This window comes from Typopeltis vanoorti, chromosome 13 (genome assembly GCF_054136105.1).
Source record: "Typopeltis vanoorti isolate ZY-2024b chromosome 13, IOZ_Tvanoo_1.0, whole genome shotgun sequence".
Classification (NCBI taxonomy): domain Eukaryota; kingdom Metazoa; phylum Arthropoda; class Arachnida; order Uropygi; family Thelyphonidae; genus Typopeltis; species Typopeltis vanoorti.
The window spans coordinates 16,318,198-16,340,435 of record NC_143561.1 but is presented as its reverse complement, the minus strand read 5'-3'; the positions used below and the strand labels follow the sequence as shown (position 1 = coordinate 16,340,435).

The following is a 22,238-nucleotide window of genomic DNA, read 5'->3' as shown; positions in this document are numbered from 1 at the left end:
GTCCCTCTGTCCAGGCCTTCCGAACTATCCAGTGAAGCCACTGTAAGACTTTTATACCACCATACTTCAGCATTTCTGGTCGAATATCATCTACTCCTGCTGCCTCTCCATATTTCAAGCCTTTGATGGCTTTTTCTACTTCAAGTATGGATATGTATTCCTGACTGCATGCCTGGTCAGTGTTTTTAATCACTATGCTGTAATCACTGCTTGTTTCATTAGCAGTTTTTCAAAGTAATTACTCCATACTTCAAGGATATATTTTTCTCCTATTTTCATGTCACCTTTATCATCTCTAACTCCTTTTACAGCACTCTTTCCTCCATTCCTAAGCTTCTTCAACAACCTCCAGAATATCTTACCACTTTCTTGATATTTATTTTCTATGTTCTTGCCAAAGTCCTCCCATGACTTTTGTTTAGCTAGTTTTACACAGTGTTTAGCATTCTTGCATTTGTCTCTGTATTCTCTAAGAGCACAATCTGACTTATTTGACAAGAACTTTTGATATGCTTTCTTCTTTACCTTCACAGCCTCTTTAACTTCCTGTGTCCACCATGGAGTTCTAATTTTTTTATCCTTGCAGACAACTTCACATGCCTCTCTAGCTTAATCAGTCAGGGTTTTCTTCAAAGCTTGCCACTGAATCTCCAAGATTTGGTTCCTGTTCTCAAACTCTTTCATTCTTTCTTCAATAATCTTTGTGTATTTTTGTTTACAGTTCACATCTGAGACTTGCTCAACTTTTATTCGCCTTAAAACTTTCTTACATGTTATTCTTTTCAATATAAAATTCAATTTTATCCTGCTCAAGACTAAATAGTGATTACTACCAATTTCAAATTCTCTGTACACTGGTGTCCTGCATCAGGGAGGAAAACATCACTATCAATAATAACATAGTCAATGAGACTTTTCTTATTCCTTTCCCCTTCTCTCCATGTGAATTTGTGCACATCTTTATGTTGGAACATGGTGTTAGTAATAACCAATCCATGTCCTGAGCAGAAATCCAACAGATATTTGCCATTATTATTAGCTTTTCTCTTTTCTCCAAATTTTCCCAAAATATTTTTGTATGCCTGACGATCATTTCCTACTCTGCTATTTAGATCCCCAACAAGGACCAACTTTTCCTTTTTCATTGTGTCAGTTGCTTTTTCTTGAGCCTCAAAACATTCCTCCATTTCTACCTTAGTAGAACCTTCTGTGGGACCATAGGCACAAATAAGTCTCATTGTCCAATTCCCTATTCTGATATTTGCTCACATCACTACTTGAGTCTGCCTGCCGTTCAAGAAGATTAGCCTCGTATTTTGTGTTGAATACTATGGCTACTCCTTGTTTTCCTTGATTGTCATTGCCTGAATATAACAATTTGTATTTATTGCTCAGAAAGATCTCGCCAGTTTTTGTCTTTTTTGTTTCAATCACCCCTATTGTGTCAATCTGGTGCTTATCTAATTCTTCAGCTATCTTCATTTTTTTGCCATTCAGACTTCTTATGTTGATAGTACCGATCTTTAACTCTGGTGATATTGAGTTGGGATGTGCTTTCAGATTTGTTCTGAAATATACCAATATACAAAATGATGGTACAACATGACAAATTTTAATTTATTAAAAATTAAATTTATTAAAATGCCTTATAAAAAAGAGGAGATAAAGTCATATACATAGTTTCACTTTTTACCTGATTGAACATTGAATTGTCTTCTGCACATTCATCAATTCAACTGACAATTTACAACTTAAAAATCATTTTTCATCTCTCAGAAGTGAGCAGGTTAATTGCTGAAAACAAAAGCAATTTAATGTATTATTATTATAATTATACATTAATGTGCTTTTGATTATTGGAAGAAAGATTGAGCCACTTGCATGTCATGTATATTTGATGAATAATTCTTCACATTAACAGTTAAATTTTTTATTGAATTTCCTATTATATTCTGTTTCCTAGTTTTATATTTTTTCAAGTTTTTCTTGTAGCACTATCATATCCTGTGTACACCCCTTGAGGGTACATGTCAGCAATTTGATGATGATGATGATGTTTTATATTTTTGCTAATATTTTCATTAGATGTGCTGAAAGTTTTTTTTTTCCCATACAAAATTTCAGATGGTTAGCAGAATGTGCAATGGCTGTTATTAGGGAAGTCAAAAAGCCATTGGATGTGATGAAAATCGAGGTATTATTTATTTTCAAACCAGTAACTCATTTTAAATTATAATACTGATCAGCTTAAAAATTGTTCACTTCATCTGTTTCTAAACTATTTAGAAATTAAAATGAAATCTCCAATATTTATATACTCTTCATGGCAGCATTTCCCTTCCCATCTTACATGAGAGAAAGACTATAAGGGTTATTTGAGTTTTTGGAATTTTGACTTTTTTATTTTAACACTTCATAAAATTACAGTTGAAGCAATTATTTAACAAATTGTGTATAAATGATGCCTTTTGGATGGAGAGCTCTGACTTCAGATTCTCATCTAAGATGCAACAAACCTTCATAAGAGCTCTTCAACTGAAAGTGAATTAGTTACTCTGATAGAGAGGTTGTAGAGTTTCATCCTGTAAGACAAACAGTCAAACAAACCAATCAAAGAATACATGCAGTAGACTATTCAGGCAGGATTAACTGCTTTATTCATAGCTTTACTTTTTGAGCTTTTTTTTTTAAATCTATCCCAATATCCATCTAATCTTGGGATACTGTTCTCACATTGGAGTGGTGCAATAAAAACATGAAAATACCTATGAAAAAGGTATAATGCAGAAACATTTTAATAATAGGGTGTGACACCTTTTGGCTACTCGTATATGAAAGTATGACTTCTATATTACTTCAACCTTAGCATCACCTCTGAGTCTGGCTCCCACTGATGAGACCTCAGTAAAGGTCAAAACTGGTCTGGATAGTGACCCTTCAGATAATGCATAGCATTATACATACCTGTAATGATATATGCTTTGCATTATGGGATATTAAGGCTAGTGATGTGAAGTCATTAGCTTCTGCATACGAGTTGACCCAGTCCTGAAAATACTTCAGGTGCAAACTTTGTTTGCTTACACTTGGATAAAGGATTAAACCAAGTATATAATTTCTTGGCTTCATCTCCCAGAACCAGTGGCATCGAGTGCCCATTTTGGTTAAGTGTGCTGTCATGTTAGTTATACAATGCACACTACAAATTTCATGTTAATTTGACCGTGTGCATGGGTACATCTGCAGAAAATTTTCTAGAGGGGGGGAAGCTTGAAGACAAATAATTACATCAATAAATTTTTATAATTATTGATTTAATTAAATAATTACATCAAACGTCTTTTTAGCATTTTTTGATGTACTATAAATACAGTACATGATTTTAATTTTACATCGATTTTAATGATCTTTAATTCTTGGGAAAAAAGTATTCAGAATTAATACAATTTTAGCACAATTTCATATATTAAAAAATTGACCAGCATATTTTATTAAAAATCAACTAATTAATTAATCCTAAATTAAATTATTTCAGTTTAAAAGCAAAAAAAATCAAAACTAACAAGTAAAATAATATTAAATTACTTACACTTACCTTTTAAAAATGTATTTTTCTGGTTAAATTTGTTTCACTATAAATTTAAAATTTCCACTTCACTCAGTGACTCACTAGACACAGAGGGCAAACGAACTGGTCTCACTGTTCACGAATCAGAAAAAGATGAACCAAAAACAGGAATGTGTTTTATTGCTGCAATAAAATACATATTCTATGGCTACCCTGCCATTGGCTGAAACAGGCCAACTCATAATAAAATTTTAAGACAGACAAAGCTTACATATAAGGTTATAAGACATAAGGTTACATATCTCAATCACTTTCACGATTATAATTTGTGGAATGTTTTGCTTGCGCCCAGAGGGGGTTCCCTGTTTGTCCCCCTCCCTCTGCAGACACCCATGACCGTATGATTGCATTTTTATCGATGTATGAAAGTTTTGAGAGTGCATAGTGCATCAGCTCTCATCTAGATTGGTCCAATGCAATTAATTGCAGGATAACTTTGAATACTTCTGCATAGAGAGGGGGAACAATCTGTTTGTTTTAAGATTTATTAGAAAACAACAATGAAGGAGAATACTATAGTTGGTTGGTATGTTTGAAATACTCAAAGATGAAAATATGTGAACCATCATTTATAAGACATGTTAGAATAGGAAATGAAAAGAAAGAATAAGGGTGAGTAGAAATACTTTCATTAATGGTAAATGAATTATTAATAATTAACATTTGTGATATATGTGTATGTCCTATAAGTTGCTGTGTAGAGCAAATAGCACGATCCTATAAAGTCTAGACATTAATAAGTAAATTTATGATGGCATAATTAAAAAAAAAAATTAGGAAGAGAGAGAGTATCACAGGAATAAATATGGTTTGATGGAGCAGCAAATCATCTCATAAAATTTGTTGCACATGTTATATGTGTTTCTCTGGTTTGTGTATATTTCACTCTATTTTCCAAGAAATTTCTTTTGTTTACTGAGACTCAGTATACATAACATCCGATCATTATCAGAATTATCCACACTTTCGAGAATTCTACATTCATCAATTTTTTTTATTTATTTCATTTTTTTTATTAGTATCAGCGGTTCTTCTGTCTTATCAATCTCACATATGCTGGTATTTTATTGTAGACCAACAACGTCTTATAATACACAGAATATTCCTTTTTATTCAGGAATAGATAATTTTTTACTGTCTGTTGTTTCCGAAGACTAGAATAAAAATGTCTCTATACCATTAAAAGACTTTGAAACCTCAACAGATGCTATACTGCACAGCAAGAGAAACATTTAGGTTTTTTCTTCTAACATCCACTTTCAAATTTTCAGTTCCAGAAAACGTGTAACAGCTGTTTGTAATACAGCCGTTGGATACAGAAAGTGCTCAACTCATGACAAGCGACAACATTCTGTTGGATTGATTGACACAATAACCAATCACAGCTGCTAGGTACTGGGTGAGCTCAAAATGTTAACTATCACAGTCTCGCCTTCTCAGTGTTTTATAAATGCTAAAACGCTAAGAATTTGACCCGCTGCACCCTCTTTACATCTTTTCGAAGGGCTCAAAGGTGCATGCGTTTTGAAAGCACACCCGGGCTATTAACGCAAATGTGATGTTTACGTGTCAAAAAGTGCCCTCTTCATAAAGCAGCAATGCTTTATTATCCTTGTGAAGAGGACAATGCAGAATTAGTATATTTTGTTCGATTTTAGGAATCATACGAAGTCTGCAAACAATTGGGGGAGTCTTTAACGGGAATAAATGCAAAAATATAATATGGGTGATATTGATATTTGGTGGATGAGCACTGCACATCTAACACACCTGGAATATCTGCCCCTGCCCAGAACAGTAGCATAAATGACATTGAGGTTGTGGCAATTGGTCAGTGTGAGGGCATTGTATGAAACCAAATTTTAAATAGCTGTCCATGTACTTACGAGTGAATATAGATCCTTCCTTTTGTACATCATCCTGGAAATCGCTCTGTAGGCTTGAGGTGGATGAATCACTATTTTTTGCATCAGAAACACTTCAATAAGAGATTTCTTAACACCAAAATTAAACAAAGTTCCTTATCTCTTATTCATATTAAAATTTAAATCTTTAGGCCTATTACTTATAAAAAATCATGCTCGGGTTTCAAAACAAGCACTTATACACTGCAATGCGACCTTGCATTGCAGTGTATAAGTGCTTTTTTTGCTCATTATTACTAGATTTGAGAACTGGATACAGACTGTCTTCATCTTCAATTTCAGTGGAAAAATTTTCTTTATACTTCCATGCTGATTAGTCACTGACATTTGCAACACAGATGTTATTTCATTCAGATTTGAGGACAGAGGATATGCCACCAATTGTTATAATTGGTTCGCAGGCAATTTTTATGACCAGTCACAAACAGTAGTATTCCCTTTCCTGAATGCTGAAAGATTTTGATGTCTGAAAATTCCCGATCATTCATGAATTCCATGTTTAAAAATATGCAGCTTGGTCACTGGCATTTTCTACGCAGCTGTTATTTAGGCGTTCTGGGTCTGAGCTTTTTGACACATTCACGAATATTATTCTCTTCAGAATATTTCTACTATAAAATATTGATTCATGAAAAATGCTTAGAAAACTAAAATGACAAATTCCAGGAGAACCTCTCACGGCCCGTAGAACTTGCGAAGAAACAGTATTGATGCCAGGGCCCAGTACTGGGCCATGGCTGGCAGTTGAGAAACACTGTTTTAGGATACAAGGTACCTTTGTAAAAGCCTTTCAGCTGAAGATGGATTTGTTCTCCACAGAGATGACAGAAACTAGATTTGTTTGCTCTTGTAAACCAATCATAAAATATACACACTGACAGACATACCAGACTGTGCAGATAGGATCTTCTTCTTCTTCTTGGCTTCCCGTATTAGGCAATTGTTTGTAAATTTTCAAGGGTTTAAAAAACTCTTCTGCCCATCTCCTCCTGGGTCTTCCTCTTTATCAGTGTCCCTTTGGTTTATATTTCCAGGCAATATTTGGCCATCTGTCTTCATTCATTCTTTCTACATGGTTTTTCCAGTTTTTTTCTATAGTTTGTGATGTCTTCTGTTATGTTAATTATGGATAATTGTTTTCTTCTTTCTTCATTTCTTATCTTGTCTATTCTTTTATATCCTGTGAGCAATCTTAGGAACTTCATTTCTGCAGCTTCCCACTGCCATATTTCATTATTGGTTTGGCTATTGTTTTATATACATCCAAAAAGAAACAAACCTTTCGAAAATAGAAGAAATTATTGGCACCACCTGTTGTATCTTTTTGTTGTCGAAAGTGGCAACCTTCATTAGTGTTGTGTCAACTGTTTATGACATTTGTTTCATTAGAAGCCGAGTTATAGTGACAAGAGTGACAGTGTGTTTTAATGAACGGTCGGAAAATGAGTTTCAAACAGAGAGCTGCGATTGACTATTGCATTAAACTTGGTAAACGTTTTACTGACATGCATCAAATGCTTCAAAAAGCATACGGTGATGAATGCCTATCCCGTACTCACGTTTACGAGTGGTTTCAGCGATTTCAAAGTGGTCGTGAGATGCTTGAGGACGACGAAAAGCGGGGCCATCCATAAACTGGACTGAGTGAAGTTAATATCCAAAACGTGCGTGATTTCATCAAAGAAAACCCGAAATTGTCTGTGAGATTGATTGAAGATGAATTGGGGATTCCAAAATCAACTGTGCACAACATTTTGACCGAGAGTTTGGGCCTTCGTAAATTGAATTTGCGATTTATTTCCCACAAGTTGACCAACGACCAAAAAATGTATCGAATTGCACTGCAAGGACCTCATTAAAACCACTCATAAGGACTCGAACTTCCTTGAAATGATTGTTACTGGTGACAAAATCTGGTGTTTTGAGTATGAACCCGAAACAAAGCGCCAGAGTGCTGAGTGGAGACCACCAGGGGTATCCGAAAAAAAGTCGCTTGGAGAAGTCAAAAGTAAAGACAATGCTGATTTGTTTCTACAATTCCAAGGGCATTATCCATAAGGAATTCGTTCCGCCTGGCCAAACGGTCAATGCTGAGTTTTATCTCGAAGTTTTGAAGCGATCGATAGCGAGAATTCGTGATTCAGGCAACTGGTCACTTTTGCACGATAATGCACCATCTCATCAGTCGAACATTGTGAGAGAGATTTTGAGCAAAAACCAAGTTTGTGTGTTGGATCACTTTTCTTATTCACCTGATTTAGCACCTTGACTTCTTTCTCTTCCCCCGACTTCATTTGCCGATGAAAGGAAAACGATACGACACCATGAAAATGTTCAAGCGGCAGTAACGGCGGCCCTAAACATTACCCCAAAAAACGATATAAAAAACCCATTTAACGAATTAATTGACTGTACCAAACATTGTACCGAAGCTGAGGGAGAGTATATTGATTGAAATAAATGATTTGAATAATTATAATTGGCCTGTATTTTATTTTCACGACAAAAGTTCGGTATCTTGTGGGTGGCGCTAGTGTCCTTGGTAAATGTGGCGGTCGAGTTTAGCTAGTCTAGAAAACGTGTTTTTAAAGTTAAATATAGTGTGGCTTTTTGTCACAAATTATGCTGCAATTGTGCATCGGTTAGAAACAAGTGTCCTTCAGTGGTATTATTGTTTAGAACTGTGTTGTATATATTGTGGTTTCACTGCCGTTTGTTTCACTATAACAACGTGTAAAGATGGCGTCCAACAAGAAACGTACGTCAGCGGCGCGCAGGACTTCTACTACTACACGAAAGGCTGGCTCAGCGTTAGATTTTTCGCAATGGATGCGTTGCAGAAACTGCTACATGTATGCACCGAAAAATGTGAAGGATCTGTGGTCAGTCTGGCAAAATGAGAAAAAAGAAAATGTCGACGTATGTGAGAAGTGTCGGGATAGGCTGGAGCGTTTAGGAATGGAAGCTGACATCGGGACCGTAGCGGAAGAACTTCGGCGGGAGTTTATGAAAATGAAAAATGACCTTCATCTTCTTCATGAGGAAGTGGAAGTGATCGGTAAGGAGATTCTGGAAGTTAAAGCTGAGTTTAATGTGTTAAACAGAGAAATTAGGACTATAGAGATTATTTTAGCTGAAGTAACTAGAACAGGATTACATATGGGTGAGTCTTTGGTGAATGATTCAGTAATAAATAGTATGGGAGTGATTGGGAGTCAACATAATAAAACCACAAGTGGCCTAGAAGAAATGAGATGTAGTGAGAGTGGGGGGGTAAGTAATAGAGAGTTGAGTAATGAAGCTGGGAGAGTCATGCTGAATAGTGTAGAGAATGAGTCCATGAGTGTGGACTTGAATGAAGTTAAGAGTGGTAAAATATATGGTGATTCTATGATTAAGGGTATGGAGAGTGGTATGCATGAGGAGTGCTGGGCTGATGGGACAATAGAAAGAGTGGCTTTAGCGATAAAGAGAGGGCATGAAACAGACAAGATGATAGTTATGGTGGGTACGAATGACCTGAGAGGTAGTATAAATCGGGTAGGAAAAGATTTAAGAACATTATTAGATATTGTGAAGAGGAAAAGTGTCAATGGGAGAATAGTGTGCGTGCTGCCTCGTTTTGACAATTACGAGTTAAGTAGACGAGCAATGATAATGAATGATATGATTGCAAGAATGTGCAGAAAAAGAGGTCTGGAGTTTGTTGATGTTTGGAGTGTGTTTGAAGGAAAAAGGCAGTTGTATGCTAGAGATGGACTGCATCTTAACATGGAAGGACATAAGCGATTGAAGGAGTTATTGTTTTCTGAACAGGTTGAAGTTATTGGGCAGGGAAACTAATATTGAAAAGGTTGAGTGTAAGAGAGAGAAACTTTAGCACTGATTGTGTATTTATTGATCCTTATAGACAGAATAAATTGCAGAAGAGAGGGGATAAAAATCGGCATAGGACTACGGTAGTTAGTGACTTATATATCAGTTCTAAAGCCGGTACAAGATCTAGAGGGAATCTGCAATTTTTGTATACCAATGCTAGAAGCATTCGAAATAAGAGAGAAGAATTTTTGGCATTAGTCAGTGAAATCTCACCAAAAGTTGTAGGCATTAGTGAAACTTGGCTGTCAGCAGAAGATGTGGTCACTGGAATTGAATGTGATGGGTACAGTATTTTCAGGGAGGATAGAGAAGATAGAACAGGAGGAGGAGTACTGTTGATGATAGCTGATGTGTTGCAGCCAAAGAAAGTAGTATATCATGATGATAGACATGTAAATGAGAGTTCATTTGAGGCAGTCTGGTGCGAAATAGTGACCAATGCAACCAAATATACAGTTGGATGCTGCTATAGGCCAGGGAGTACGGGGGAAGATATTGAATTCATGCATCAGCAACTTAGTGCAATGAGTGAAGGCTTAGTGATTATTATGGGGGATTTTAATTATGGTGATATCAATTGGAAGGAGGAAATATCACGTAGCAAAAAGGAAATGGAGTTCATACATCTTCTACGAGATAATTACTTGAAACAGCACGTAACTGAAGGGACACGTGGTGTGAGAGTGTTGGACCTGGTTATTGGTTCAGAGGTTATATGCATAAGTAAGGTGTCCTCGTTACCTCCAGTTGGTGAAAGCGATCATGTGGTATTGACTTGGGAGGTTGCAAAATCTGTGGATTTTTCTATTAAGAAGGGGTATGTACGGAACTACAGGTTAGGCAATTATAACAAGCTTCGGAGTGAGCTTGCAGCCATTCCATGGCAAAACATATTGCAAGGGAAAGATGTTAGCAGTGCTTGGGATAAAATCAGCGGGTATCTGAGGAAAGCAATATCAGATTGTGGCCCTATGGTCAGGAGGTCAAACAAGGCAGGCATTAGATGGATGAGCAGTAGTATCAAGCTTGAACTGCAAAAAAAGAAAATGTTATGGAGAATTTACAAGGAGAAGGGCGATCAGGACACCCATGAGCAGTACAAGGCTCAAGCTAGGAAGGTTACCAGCATAGTAAGAAAAGCTAAATCAGATTATGAGAAGACCTTAGCCAAAGAGATCAAGGGTAATCCCAAATAGTTCTTCCGCTATGTGGCAAGTAAGAGGAAGAATGACTTCGGAAGGATAACCTTAGTGGGTGCTGATGGTATTGAGGTGACAAAATCAGATGTAATAGTCGAGTTACTGAGTGATCACTTCTCAAAAGTCTATCACCCAAGTGAGGATATCTCTATACCTATAGCAATACCTAATGTGAGAATTGAAGCTAAAGAATCAGAGGTATTAAATATATTGCAAAACTTAAATGCAAACACTGCAGTAGGCTTAGATGGAATATCAGCTCGGGTGTTGCGTGAATGTGCAAATGAATTGTCAACCCCTCTTACCTGGATATTTAATTTAAGTTTGAACTCTGGTATGGTCCCTAGGGAGTGGAAGTTAGGCAAAGTGGTTCCTTTGCATAAGGGTGGCTCTAAAACTGCGGTATTGAATTACAGACCAATCACCATCTCAGGAGTAGTGGTAAAAGTATTGGAAAAGTTGGTTAAAGACAAAATTCAAGAATGGGTGGATCAGGATATGATACTCTATAGAGGCCAACATGGTTTTGTTAAAGGTAGATCCTGCCTTAGCAATCTATTAACTATTCATAATAGAATAACATCCGAGTTGGACAAAGGAACTGGCTACACAGTGGTACTTCTGGATTTTGCTAAGGCTTTTGACAGGATACCCCATAGAACACTGTTACGCAAATTGGAGCAGATGGGAATGGATATTAAATTGGTGATATGGATAGGAGAATGGCTCAGGGAGAGATACCATAAGGTGGTGTATGGAGGAGCCGAGTCCAGAATGAGGCAGGTGACCAGTGGTGTACCTCAGGGCTCTGTGCTTGGGCCAATGTTGTTTAATTTGTATATAAATGATATAGGAAACGGCTTAAAGGGAGATATTCAGTTGTTTGCTGATGATGCAAAGTTGTGTAGTGCAATAAAAAATCAAGCTGATGTTGATAGTTTGCAGGAGGATTTAAATAAGCTGGTAAAATGGGCAAAAGAAAATGGATGTCAGTTCAATGTGGAAAAGTGTAAAGTCATGCATTTTGGGATTAAAAGATTACCAGCTGTGTACTACATCGATGGAAAGGTACTCCAAGAGATTGATGAGGCTAGGGACTTAGGGGTATTGGTAGATAGGGAGATGAAGTTCAGAGGACACATTGCTAAGGTGTCCAAGATTGCACATAGGATTACTTGGTTGTTGAGGAACACACTGACATCCAGAGATAAAGAGGTTATTATTCCCCTTTATAAAGCATTGATACTTCCACATTTGGATTACTGTGCTCAGGTCTGGTCACCTGGATTCCTTGGAGATGAGGAGGCTGTGGAGAGGGTTCAGAGAAGAGTGACCAAGTTGGTGAGTGATATAAAAAATGCTCCCTACATTGATAGATTGAGAGCTTGTGGATTGCAGAGATTGGTTGATAGGCGAAGAAGAGGGGATATGATAGAAACATTCAAATTACTAAAAGGTTTTTATAGGATTGATGCAGGGGAAATGTTTCAGCTGTGTGATAGTGATGGAAGAACAAGAGGTCATCTCTGGAAATTAAAGAAGAGTGTGGTTAACAAAGGTGTCAGAACAAGGTTTTTTGCCTGGAGGGTGGTGAATGAGTGGAATTCATTGCCTGACTTAGTTGTGAGCTCTTCGTCTGTAAATGAATTCAAGAAGAGATATGACAGATATTGTTTTGCTAGTTTGGGTCTCCCGCGATGAGTCTACTGACTCCATGGAGATACCCGTAATAATAATAATCTTTTTTTGGACAGAGTGTTTAATTTTATTTGGGTTGTTCTAGACATCTGTTTGCTGAAGTGTGTTCAAAGTTTCAATTACTCCTAGGAATTTTTGCTTTTTATATGCAATTTCAATTTCTCCATTGGGGCTTATGTAATTTCTTAGTTTTCTAAATTTGTTCACTTGTTCTATTACTTTGTTGTGGATGACTAGTTTGCATCTTTTAATTTCTTTACTTTGAAATGATATTGATTTCATTTTATTTGAGATTTTCATATCATACTGTTCTATTGTTTTGTTCAAACATGTGGATTTTTCTGTAATTGGTCTTCATTTTCAGCAAAAATAACTTGATCATCAGCATGAAAAAGGCTGGTTAATTCTTTGTTTCGTATTTTGATTCCTATGATTTTGTTTTTCCTCCACACCCTTGAAATTTTATAAATATATATATATATATGTGTGTGTGTGTGTGTGTGTTGATGAGAAAGCTATCTCCTCCTTCCCTTTAAAACCTAGAATTTGGAAAAGATACATAGATGAGATTTTTTAAATTTGGGGCCATGGCCATAAATCTCCTTGGAACTTCCTAGGAAGTTCCAAGATGCTGAATAATCAACATCCAAATATAAAATTTATAACTGAGTTAGAAGTTGATGGTTCTCTTCCTTTTTTGGATGTTAAACTAACCCGTTCAACAGAGAAATTGAAAATTTTGATTTGCAGAAAACCTTCTACACAAACAGATATCTCCACGCTCAATCCCACCATTAACCCCCACTAAAGTTTGGAATTATTTCTACACTTGGACATTGGGCTCGCTCCCTTCTTAATGATGAAGAAGAAGAACTTAACAAAGAACTCAATTTCCTCCAGACTACCTTTCAACTGAATGGCTATTCCCAGAAAACTATTAACAAATTCCTGTTCAATCCACTCCCTCACCATATGAGGATACCACAAGTGTTAAAGTTAATGTTTCTCTACCCAACATCAGCTCCCCAATTGGCCAAGGCTCTTAGGAAATACAACATACTGACTTTATTCACACCTCTACCAAAACTCCTTTCCTAAACCTAGACATAACAACCTAAAATATCTTGCCGTCTACCAGATTTGGCGCAACTGTAATTAACCATACTTTTTGCCAGACAGAGAAATCCATTGAGTTACACATCACAGAACATCAGAGAGACATAAGTTACAGGAGATCGCGAGCCATTGCTCTTTCTAACCATGTTCTGTTTCCCACAAACTCTAATGCAGAGAACTGTGCCCATCCAGTACTATGGGATAAGTCTAATGTTATTTTCCGCTGTTATGATGAACTTGAAAGAAAGATAGTAGAATCTAAAGAAGTCATCCTTAATCCTATACATGCCAACATCAACCTGAGTTACAACCGTTCAGACAGCCATTGTGCTGCTATCCAGTATTGGCATACCCGGGATTTTGTGTGCACGTTATGCCCAACAATGAAGTCAGAGAGAGAATGTTTTTAAATACACAAACGTCAACACAGTAACATTGAAATGTATATGCTAACTTTTTGTGCTGTTTAGAGTTACTTCCGTTACTATTTTTGTTGGTTATTTCTATTATTTATTTTTTTTGCACCTGAAGAAGTCTTTGACAGACTTGTCATGCCATTAACATCTGCTTTTTATTTCCCATTTCGGTTTCCAGTCATTTATTCCTAAAACACACACCCATATTTAAAAATTAATAATTATACTGACTAAGAACACCAAGAAAGGCAAGTAAACTTTAATATAACACAACTAGTTACGTCGGAATGCCGACTTCTTCAGGTGTGTAAATAATAACAAAAAAACTGGAAAAATAAGGTAAAAAACATGGACTTCTGAAATTAATTTGACAAATTAATTTGACAAATTTAATTTGTCAAATTAAATTGTTGTTTATGTGTGATGAGTTTAGTTCTGGACCCATTACACATAAACAACAATTTAAGCTACAGTTTGCCTGATGCCCACAGCACAGTGATTGAGTTCTGGCGCTCTCGAATCAGTCGCCACTCACAACTCACGCTTGTCCTGCCATGTGGACACCAGTTCAAATATGACTGTTGCCATTCCTATTTTGTTAATTTGAGAAGTCCATGTTTTTTACCTTGTTATTTTTCCAGTTTTTTTGTTATTATTTACACACCTGAAGAAGTCGGTGTTCCGATGAAACTAGTCATGTTATATTAAAGTTTTCTTACCTTTCTCGGTGTTATGTCATAGTCAGTATAATTATTAATTTTTAAATATGTCTACAAGCCCAGTCAATACTAGTCACAATATATATATATATATATATATATATATATATATATATATATATATATAAATCCGCTTCCTTGAATGAGACCTCTATTGGTTTTAATTTTTTCGGTTATTTCATTATTAATTTTAATATAACTTTCTTTCATTATATTTGGATTCCTTTGCTGTTTGAAGTGGAGCTTTCAATTCACACAGTATATTAATTAATTTTGATCTGTTAATTCGATCGTATGCTTTCCCATAATCCAGGAAGGCCATATATGTTGGCAGGTTAAATTCTATTCTTTTTTCTATAATTTGTTTAAGTGTAAATTTGTGATCTGTGAAGGATCTTCCTTTCCTGAAGCTGCATCGTTCTTCTCCAATAATTTCCTTGGCCCATGGTGTTAATTTACTTTTAATTATATCTAGGTATATTTTATAGCAAATATTTAATAGGGATATTCCTGTGTAGTTTCTGCAATCCTTTCTGTTTCCTGTTTTGAATATGTTTATGACCATTGCTGTCTGCCTTTCTCGTGGCGTGTTTCCTTCTTCTCATATTCTGTTTAGGAATTTAATTGATCATAATTGAAATAGTTTAGAGCTGTATTTGTATAGTTCTGAATTTATTCCATCTTCTCCTGTAGCTTTTCTGTTTTTTAGTTTTTCCAATATTTTCTGTAGATCATTAAACTGTACTGGATAAGAAGCAGATAGGATAAGAATTATTTGGATGTGATAGTCTGTTGACCCTATTACATCCAAACATCTAAAATAATATTGAAGGAAATAATGTCTTCTCTTTACAGATTGTATACAAATTAAAGTATATTTTTATTTTTTATTTTTTTTTTGTCTCTAGGGTGAAAAAGGTAAAACAGTTTTTGCTCTGGCAGATATTGAAATGGGTGTGTTCAGAGATACTAGAGCCATTATTAAAGAGTGAGTACTACTTTTTCTCAAGGTTATAAGTTGTTTTCATTCATGTTCAGTTTCTGGAAAAGAAAATTACATTGAAATAGGAATTTCAATAAATAATATACTGACTAAAATTAATTATGTATGAGCCAACTCACTAGCTCACTAGCATTATCAGAGGCCCTGTAACAATATACACTCAGTGAAAACAGAAAATGAAATGACCTCAAAAAACAAGTGCAATCACATACATGAAGGGCAACTGTGACACTCATCTTGGTTATTCCTGTTATTACAACAGGTAGATAGGGCAGTATACAAAATCTATGTAAGATCATACTATTGGTTCTGTTACATTTACCTGGATTCTGTAGCACTTGTGCTGCTTCCAGGAACAGTCTCTCTCTCTGATTTAAACTAGCATTTATGAAGTAGCCTGATTTTCTTCCATCTGATGAAGTGACTTTCTCCAAGGCATGTTGTGCTAGTCTGATTTTTGGTTGTCCATTTTGGATGCATTTTTTTGTTCTTTTTAACCTGACCAAGGTAGTTTTTCCTGTCTGTCCAAATACTGAGTTCCATTGGTTCTGTTACAATTAGCTAGGTTCTGCAGTTACTAGGGAATGCTGCAAACACCCAGGAAGGATTCTCTCAAATCAAAGATTGCCAGGATCCTCTCTCCTTTTCCATGCTTTTACACCATCCCCTGGTAACTGTGACAGAACCGATTGTATGATTTGCATAGATTTTGATGAAATCTATGCAAATGTGAAGTCATAATTACCTATATGAGTTGCCAAAAGGTGTACCACCTTATTATTAAATTACTCTGGATATTATAGATAAATATGACTTCTGTCTTAGTATCACCACTTCTCAGTCCGGCTCCCACTGATGAGACCTCAATAAAAGTTGAAACCAGTCTGGGTAGTGGCCCTTCCCTTAATGCATAGCATTATACATGTCTGCAAGGAGATGTGCTTTGTATTATGGGAGATACTGAGACAAGGAGTGACGAGAGCTTGGTCCACCTTTACCACAAGTTGCCTCACTCCTGAAGATACTTCAGGTGCAAACTTTGTTTGCTTACACTTGGATACAGGATTAAACTAAATTTATTATAGTGTACAGAGGATTTGAAATTGGAAGTGATTACCATTTAGTCTTGAACAGAAATGTAAGAAAGCTAAACACTGTGTAAAACTAGCTAAACAAAAGTCATGGGAATACTTTAAGAACATAGAAAATAAATATCAAGCAGCTAGCAAGATATTCTGGTGGTTGTTGCAGAAGCTCAGAAATGGAAGAAAAAGTGCTCTAAAAGGAATTAGAGATAATAAAGGTGACATGAAAACTGGAGAAACGATATCCTTGAAGTAAGGGAGTAATTACTTTGAAAAATTGCTAATTGAAATGATCACAGTGATAAAAAAACACCGACTAGGCATGCAATCAGGAATACATATCTATACTTCAAGTAGAAAAGCCATCAAAAGCCTGAAACGTGGAAAGGCAGCTGGAGTAGATGATATTCAATGAAATACTCATGTATGGAGGTATAGAGAAAAGCTATTCAATACGCTACAGTTATATGGTGTCAATGGTGCATTATATCAAGCAATACTTAAGTCTATATTTGAAATGTAAGTCAGCAGTTAGAATTAAAGAAAGTACAGGAAGATGGTTTAATGTTACATCTGGTGTCATACAAAGATGTACATTATCCCTTCTGTTATGCATTATCTATATGGATCACATTACGAAGGAAAGTGGTATTAAACCTGATATCAAAATTGGAGATGTTAATGTCAGCTCTTTGCTTTATGTGGACGATGTTATACTTATCAATAAATTTGCTATGAGTCTGCAACATTCCTTGACTAAATTGAATAACTGTTGTCATAGATGTGGTATGAAGGTCAGCAATAAGACAGAGACAATGAAAATAGGCAGAAGCATTGAAATCAATTGCATTGTGAATAGAGAACTTATAGAACAAATAAAACATTTCAGCTACTTAGGCACGATTTTTAGTGAAGATGACAAATTAAATATGGAAATACACAACAGAATCAACAAAGCTGGTATGGTAGGAAGTCAATTGAATAAATTTATATGGAATAAGAGAGAAATTAGTCAAAACACTAAATTAGCTGTATACGAGACAGTGTTTAAACCAATTTTAGCTTATGGATCTGAGAGCTGGGTTAGAAGTAAAACACTTGACCAAAGACTAGACACCGCAGATATGAGAGTCATGAGAAAGATTAGGAGCATGAAAAGATGGCATCCATGGCAACATCATATTAAAAACGAGAATATTAGGAAAGTACTTGACATTATTAGCATCCAGGAATGTGTTAGCAGAGCTAATCTCAGATGGTATGGTCATTTAAACAGAATGGGAGAGTAAAGATTAGCAAAACAAGTGTTCTCTGCCAGGTTGGCAGGAAAATGACCCAGAGGAAGACCAAGATATAGGTGGATTGATATGGTACAAAGTGTCTCAGAAGATAGAAATATGAGATCTGATAATGTTGGAGGTTAACAGATTGATTTAAAGGAAAATTGTAGATAGGAAGTTAGTAATGATGTAAGTTCTTCATGTATCTAACAGATAAGCATAAGTGTTGATGGTTATTCATGACTTATTTTTCACGGTATTAACAACACCACAAACACTTTTATCAACAAAGATGTTTTATTAACGCTTATATTTCGTTGATTTTCAACTCGGCATCATCAGAGCACAACACACATGTAAACGCAACGGTGAGTGAGTGAAACAATATAATTGCAAAAGACAAAAGATATAAAGTCCTATTTTTGGCGCCCTCTAACGAGAAAAAAAAAAACAAAAAAAACCAGGAGTTTTTCTTACGATAACCATCTCCTAAATTTTTGGCAAATTAATGCAACCATATTTGTTAAGGTTGGGAGAATTCTTCAAAGCCATTGCTGACTCAAAAAATAATGTTTCAGATCTATAACGACTCCTAAATAGCACATTCGTTTTCCTCCATCTAATCCTGTGTGAAGGAGTGTCCAAAGTGTGTTCTGCCAGTTCCAACTTGCCATAGTAATAGTAGCGAATGTATCTTTCATGTTCTTCCAGGTAGATGTTCACTGATCTTCCTGTTTGCCCATAATAGGCCAAGTCACAATCACATAGAACTTCATACACTCCTGGGTGTGCTAAAGGGTTTAGTTTATCCTTAGGCAAGCAGATCAGAGTTGCCAGCTTGACATGAGGTTTGAAAGTGGTGCGAAGGCCATGTTTCAACAATTCTTTGGCTATCTTTTCCGATGTACCTCTGATATAGGGAATAGAAATGGTCATGTTGTATTCTTGTGTATTAGGGGAGGGCAGAGTAATCGGCCTATGTAGTATTTTATCTATTTTGTCGGGATTGTAGCCATTGGCTAAGAACGTATGGCGCAGGTATTGGAGTTCAGTGGTCAGAGCTGTATCGTTAGAACAAATGGCTCTGGCTCTGTGTGTAAGTGTTTTTAAAATGCTGTACTGTTGGACTGGATGATGATGTGATTGTTTATGTAGGTATCTTCCTGTGTGTGTGTAGGCTTTCTGTAAATAGAAAAAGATAGTGATCCATCTGAAAGGCGGGTGACTAATGTGTCAAGAAATGGTAAACAGTTATTTGATTCTTTTTCTACTGTGAAGTGAATTTTGGGGTGTTGGCTGTTTAGGTAGGTGACAGAAGCATCCATAGTGTCTTGTCCATGGGGCCAGATGGCAAACACATCATCTACGTAGCGTAACCGAACTTGTGGCTTGTATGTAGCTTTGGTAAGTACTTTGTTTTCACAGTGTTCCATGTAAAAATTTGCTAATGGGGAAGAGAGGGGGAACCCATTGCAGTACCATTAATCTGTTTGTAGAATTTCCCCTCCCATGTAAAGTAACCTGCATTCATGGTAAATTGAAATAATTCAAAAATATCTGGGGGAAATTTAGACTTGATTAAATCAAGAGTGTCTATAAGTGGTACATTGATAAATAAGGAGGTGACATCGAAACTAACCATTATGTCTGAATCTTTTAGGATTAGATTTTTAACCAGTGTTTTAAGGAGGTGACATCGAAACTAACCATTATGTCTGAATCTTTTAGGATTAGATTTTTAACCAGTGTTTTCAAAACACTGGTTAAAAATCTAATCCTAAAAGATTCAGACATAATGGTTAGTTTCGATGTCACCTCCTTATTTATCAATGTACCACTTATAGACACTTTGGATGCTTTTGTCACCTACCTAAACAGCCAACACCCCAAAATTCACTTCACAGTAGAAAAAGAATCAAATAACTGTTTACCATTTCTTGACAGATTAGTCACCCGCCTTTCAGATGGATCACTATCTTTTTCTATTTACAGAAAGCCTACACACACACAGGAAGATACCTACATAAACAATCACATCATCATCCAGTCCAACAGTACAGCATTTTAAAAACACTTACACACAGAGCCAGAGCCATTTGTTCTAACGATACAGCTCTGACCACTGAACTCCAATACCTGCGCCATACGTTCTTAGCCAATGGCTACAATCCCGACAAAATAGATAAAATACTACATAGGCCGATTACTCTGCCCTCCCCTAATACACAAGAATACAACATGACCATTTCTATTCCCTATATCAGAGGTACATCGGAAAAGATAGCCAAAGAATTGTTGAAACATGGCCTTCGCACCACTTTCAAACCTCATGTCAAGCTGGCAACTCTGATCTGCTTGCCTAAGGATAAACTTCACCCTTTAGCACACCCAGGAGTGTATGAAGTTCTATGTGACTGTGACTTGGCCTATTATGGGCAAACAGGAAGATCAGTGAACATCTACCTGGAAGAACATGAAAGATACATTCGCTACTATTACTATGGCAAGTCGGAACTGGCAGACCACGCTTTGGACGCTCCTTCACACAGGATTAGATGGAGGAAAACGAATGTGCTATTTAGGAGTCGTTATAGATCTGAAAGATTATTTTTTGAGTCAGCAATGGCTTTAAAGAATTCTCCCAACCTTAACAAATATGGTTGCATTAATTTGCCAAAAATTTAGGAGATGGTTATCGTAAGAAAAACTCCTGGATAACTGCTGTTTTTTTTTTTTTTTCTCGTTAAGGGCGCCAAAAATAGGACTTTAGATCTTTTGTCTTTTGCAATTATATTGTTTCACTCACTCACTGTTGCGTTTACATGTGTGTTGTGCTCTGATGATGCTGAGTTGAAAATCAGCGAAATATAAGCATTAATAAAACATCTTTGTTGATAAAAGTGTTTGTGGTGGTGTTAATACCGTGAAAAATAAGTCATGAAGTTCTTCATGTAGTACTATCATAATATCCTGTAAACCCCTTGAGGGTACATGTCAGAAACTTGATGATGATGGTAAAGAGGAGGAGATAGTGGATATTATGATGGTTAGGAAATTAGATGTTTTGGGTTGAGCTGGACAAAATGGAAAAAACAAGAACGAAGAATTTAAGAGGAGACTTGGTTTTGCTTTGGAAAGGAGCAGATGATCAGACTAACAGTTCAAGTGTGTTATTCAGAATAAGAGTGTAATCATTTTAGGAGATCTTAATGTACAGATTGGAGAAGAAAGAACAGGAGTAAAAAAAACTTTGAGAATTATATTACATTCTGTGTTATAAGCTTAGTTGGGAAATAAAAAAAAGAAACTAGTAAAAATAGGCAATATATAGAAATAAGTTAACTGTTATATATATGTAATATTATTATTATTATTTGACACCTCCAGGGAGTCCAAGGACTCATCGGGGGGAGGGCACCTGCTCTACAACTCCGTCTCCACCATTCAATCACCAACTGACCGCCACTACACTAATGCTATCTACCGCTGACCACCAGTAGTATTTCCACAGACAATCACAAACATCCATTACCACGGTGGGATTTGAACCTGCAGCCTTTTGACTGGAGAGCAGATACACTATCCACTCGGCCAACCAGCCAGCTATATTATGTGACTCCCAATCTATGAAAAGTTGTAAACTTATAGTTCATTAGTACCATAAATTGGCCAGGAATTTTTTTTCTTCTATTTTTATTTATATATATATATATAATAGAATAGAGACCAAACAGAACTTTTTCCACTCACTGCAGGTCCTCATTGATTGTGGTGGTGGTGGTCTCACAGTGGGAAACAATACAAACATCTGTCCCCGCAGCCTTTTGGTTGGAAAATCGATGCTAATCACTCAGCCAAACAGGCTGGCTGTTATTATATTCTATAATAATAGCCATTATGTTATAAGGAAATGCAAATAAGTAACTGGAATATAATAAAATTATACTCTATGTAGTTGTGCTAATTTTGACAGCATGACTAATACTGTAATAATGATTTTAATAAATTTGAAGGAATATCACAGACTGAATATATCCATAGGTTAATATCTTCTAGTACTTTTTGTACTTTTTCAACTTATACTTTCTCTCACTAATAATAGAGGTAATTGTGTTCCCAGCATTCATAAACATCTTGCATTTTTTAAAATTTCCAATATATTACTATTACTATTATTACGGGCAACTCCAGGGAGTCATTAGACTCATCGAGGGAGGCCCCAAATCATATTCATCACAACTATTTGACATTCATACAGTATCTATCATACCTCGCCTTAAACTCATTCAC

The 22,238-nt window shown here is 36.1% G+C and overlaps 1 protein-coding gene across 2 annotated transcripts in view; it reads left to right on the top strand.

Annotated features, from left to right (window-relative positions):
• The window catches only part of Mulk (acylglycerol kinase-like protein Mulk), a 182,859-nt gene that overhangs the window by 102,878 nt on the left and 57,743 nt on the right, over positions 1 to 22,238 (top strand). For both annotated transcript variants that reach the window (XM_090402840.1, XM_090402841.1), the window contains exons 9-10: positions 2,125 to 2,194; positions 15,489 to 15,568. In XM_090402840.1, the coding sequence (XP_090258966.1) occupies positions 2,125 to 2,194; positions 15,489 to 15,568 (150 nt within the window). The remainder of the gene's footprint in view (positions 1 to 2,124; positions 2,195 to 15,488; positions 15,569 to 22,238) is intronic.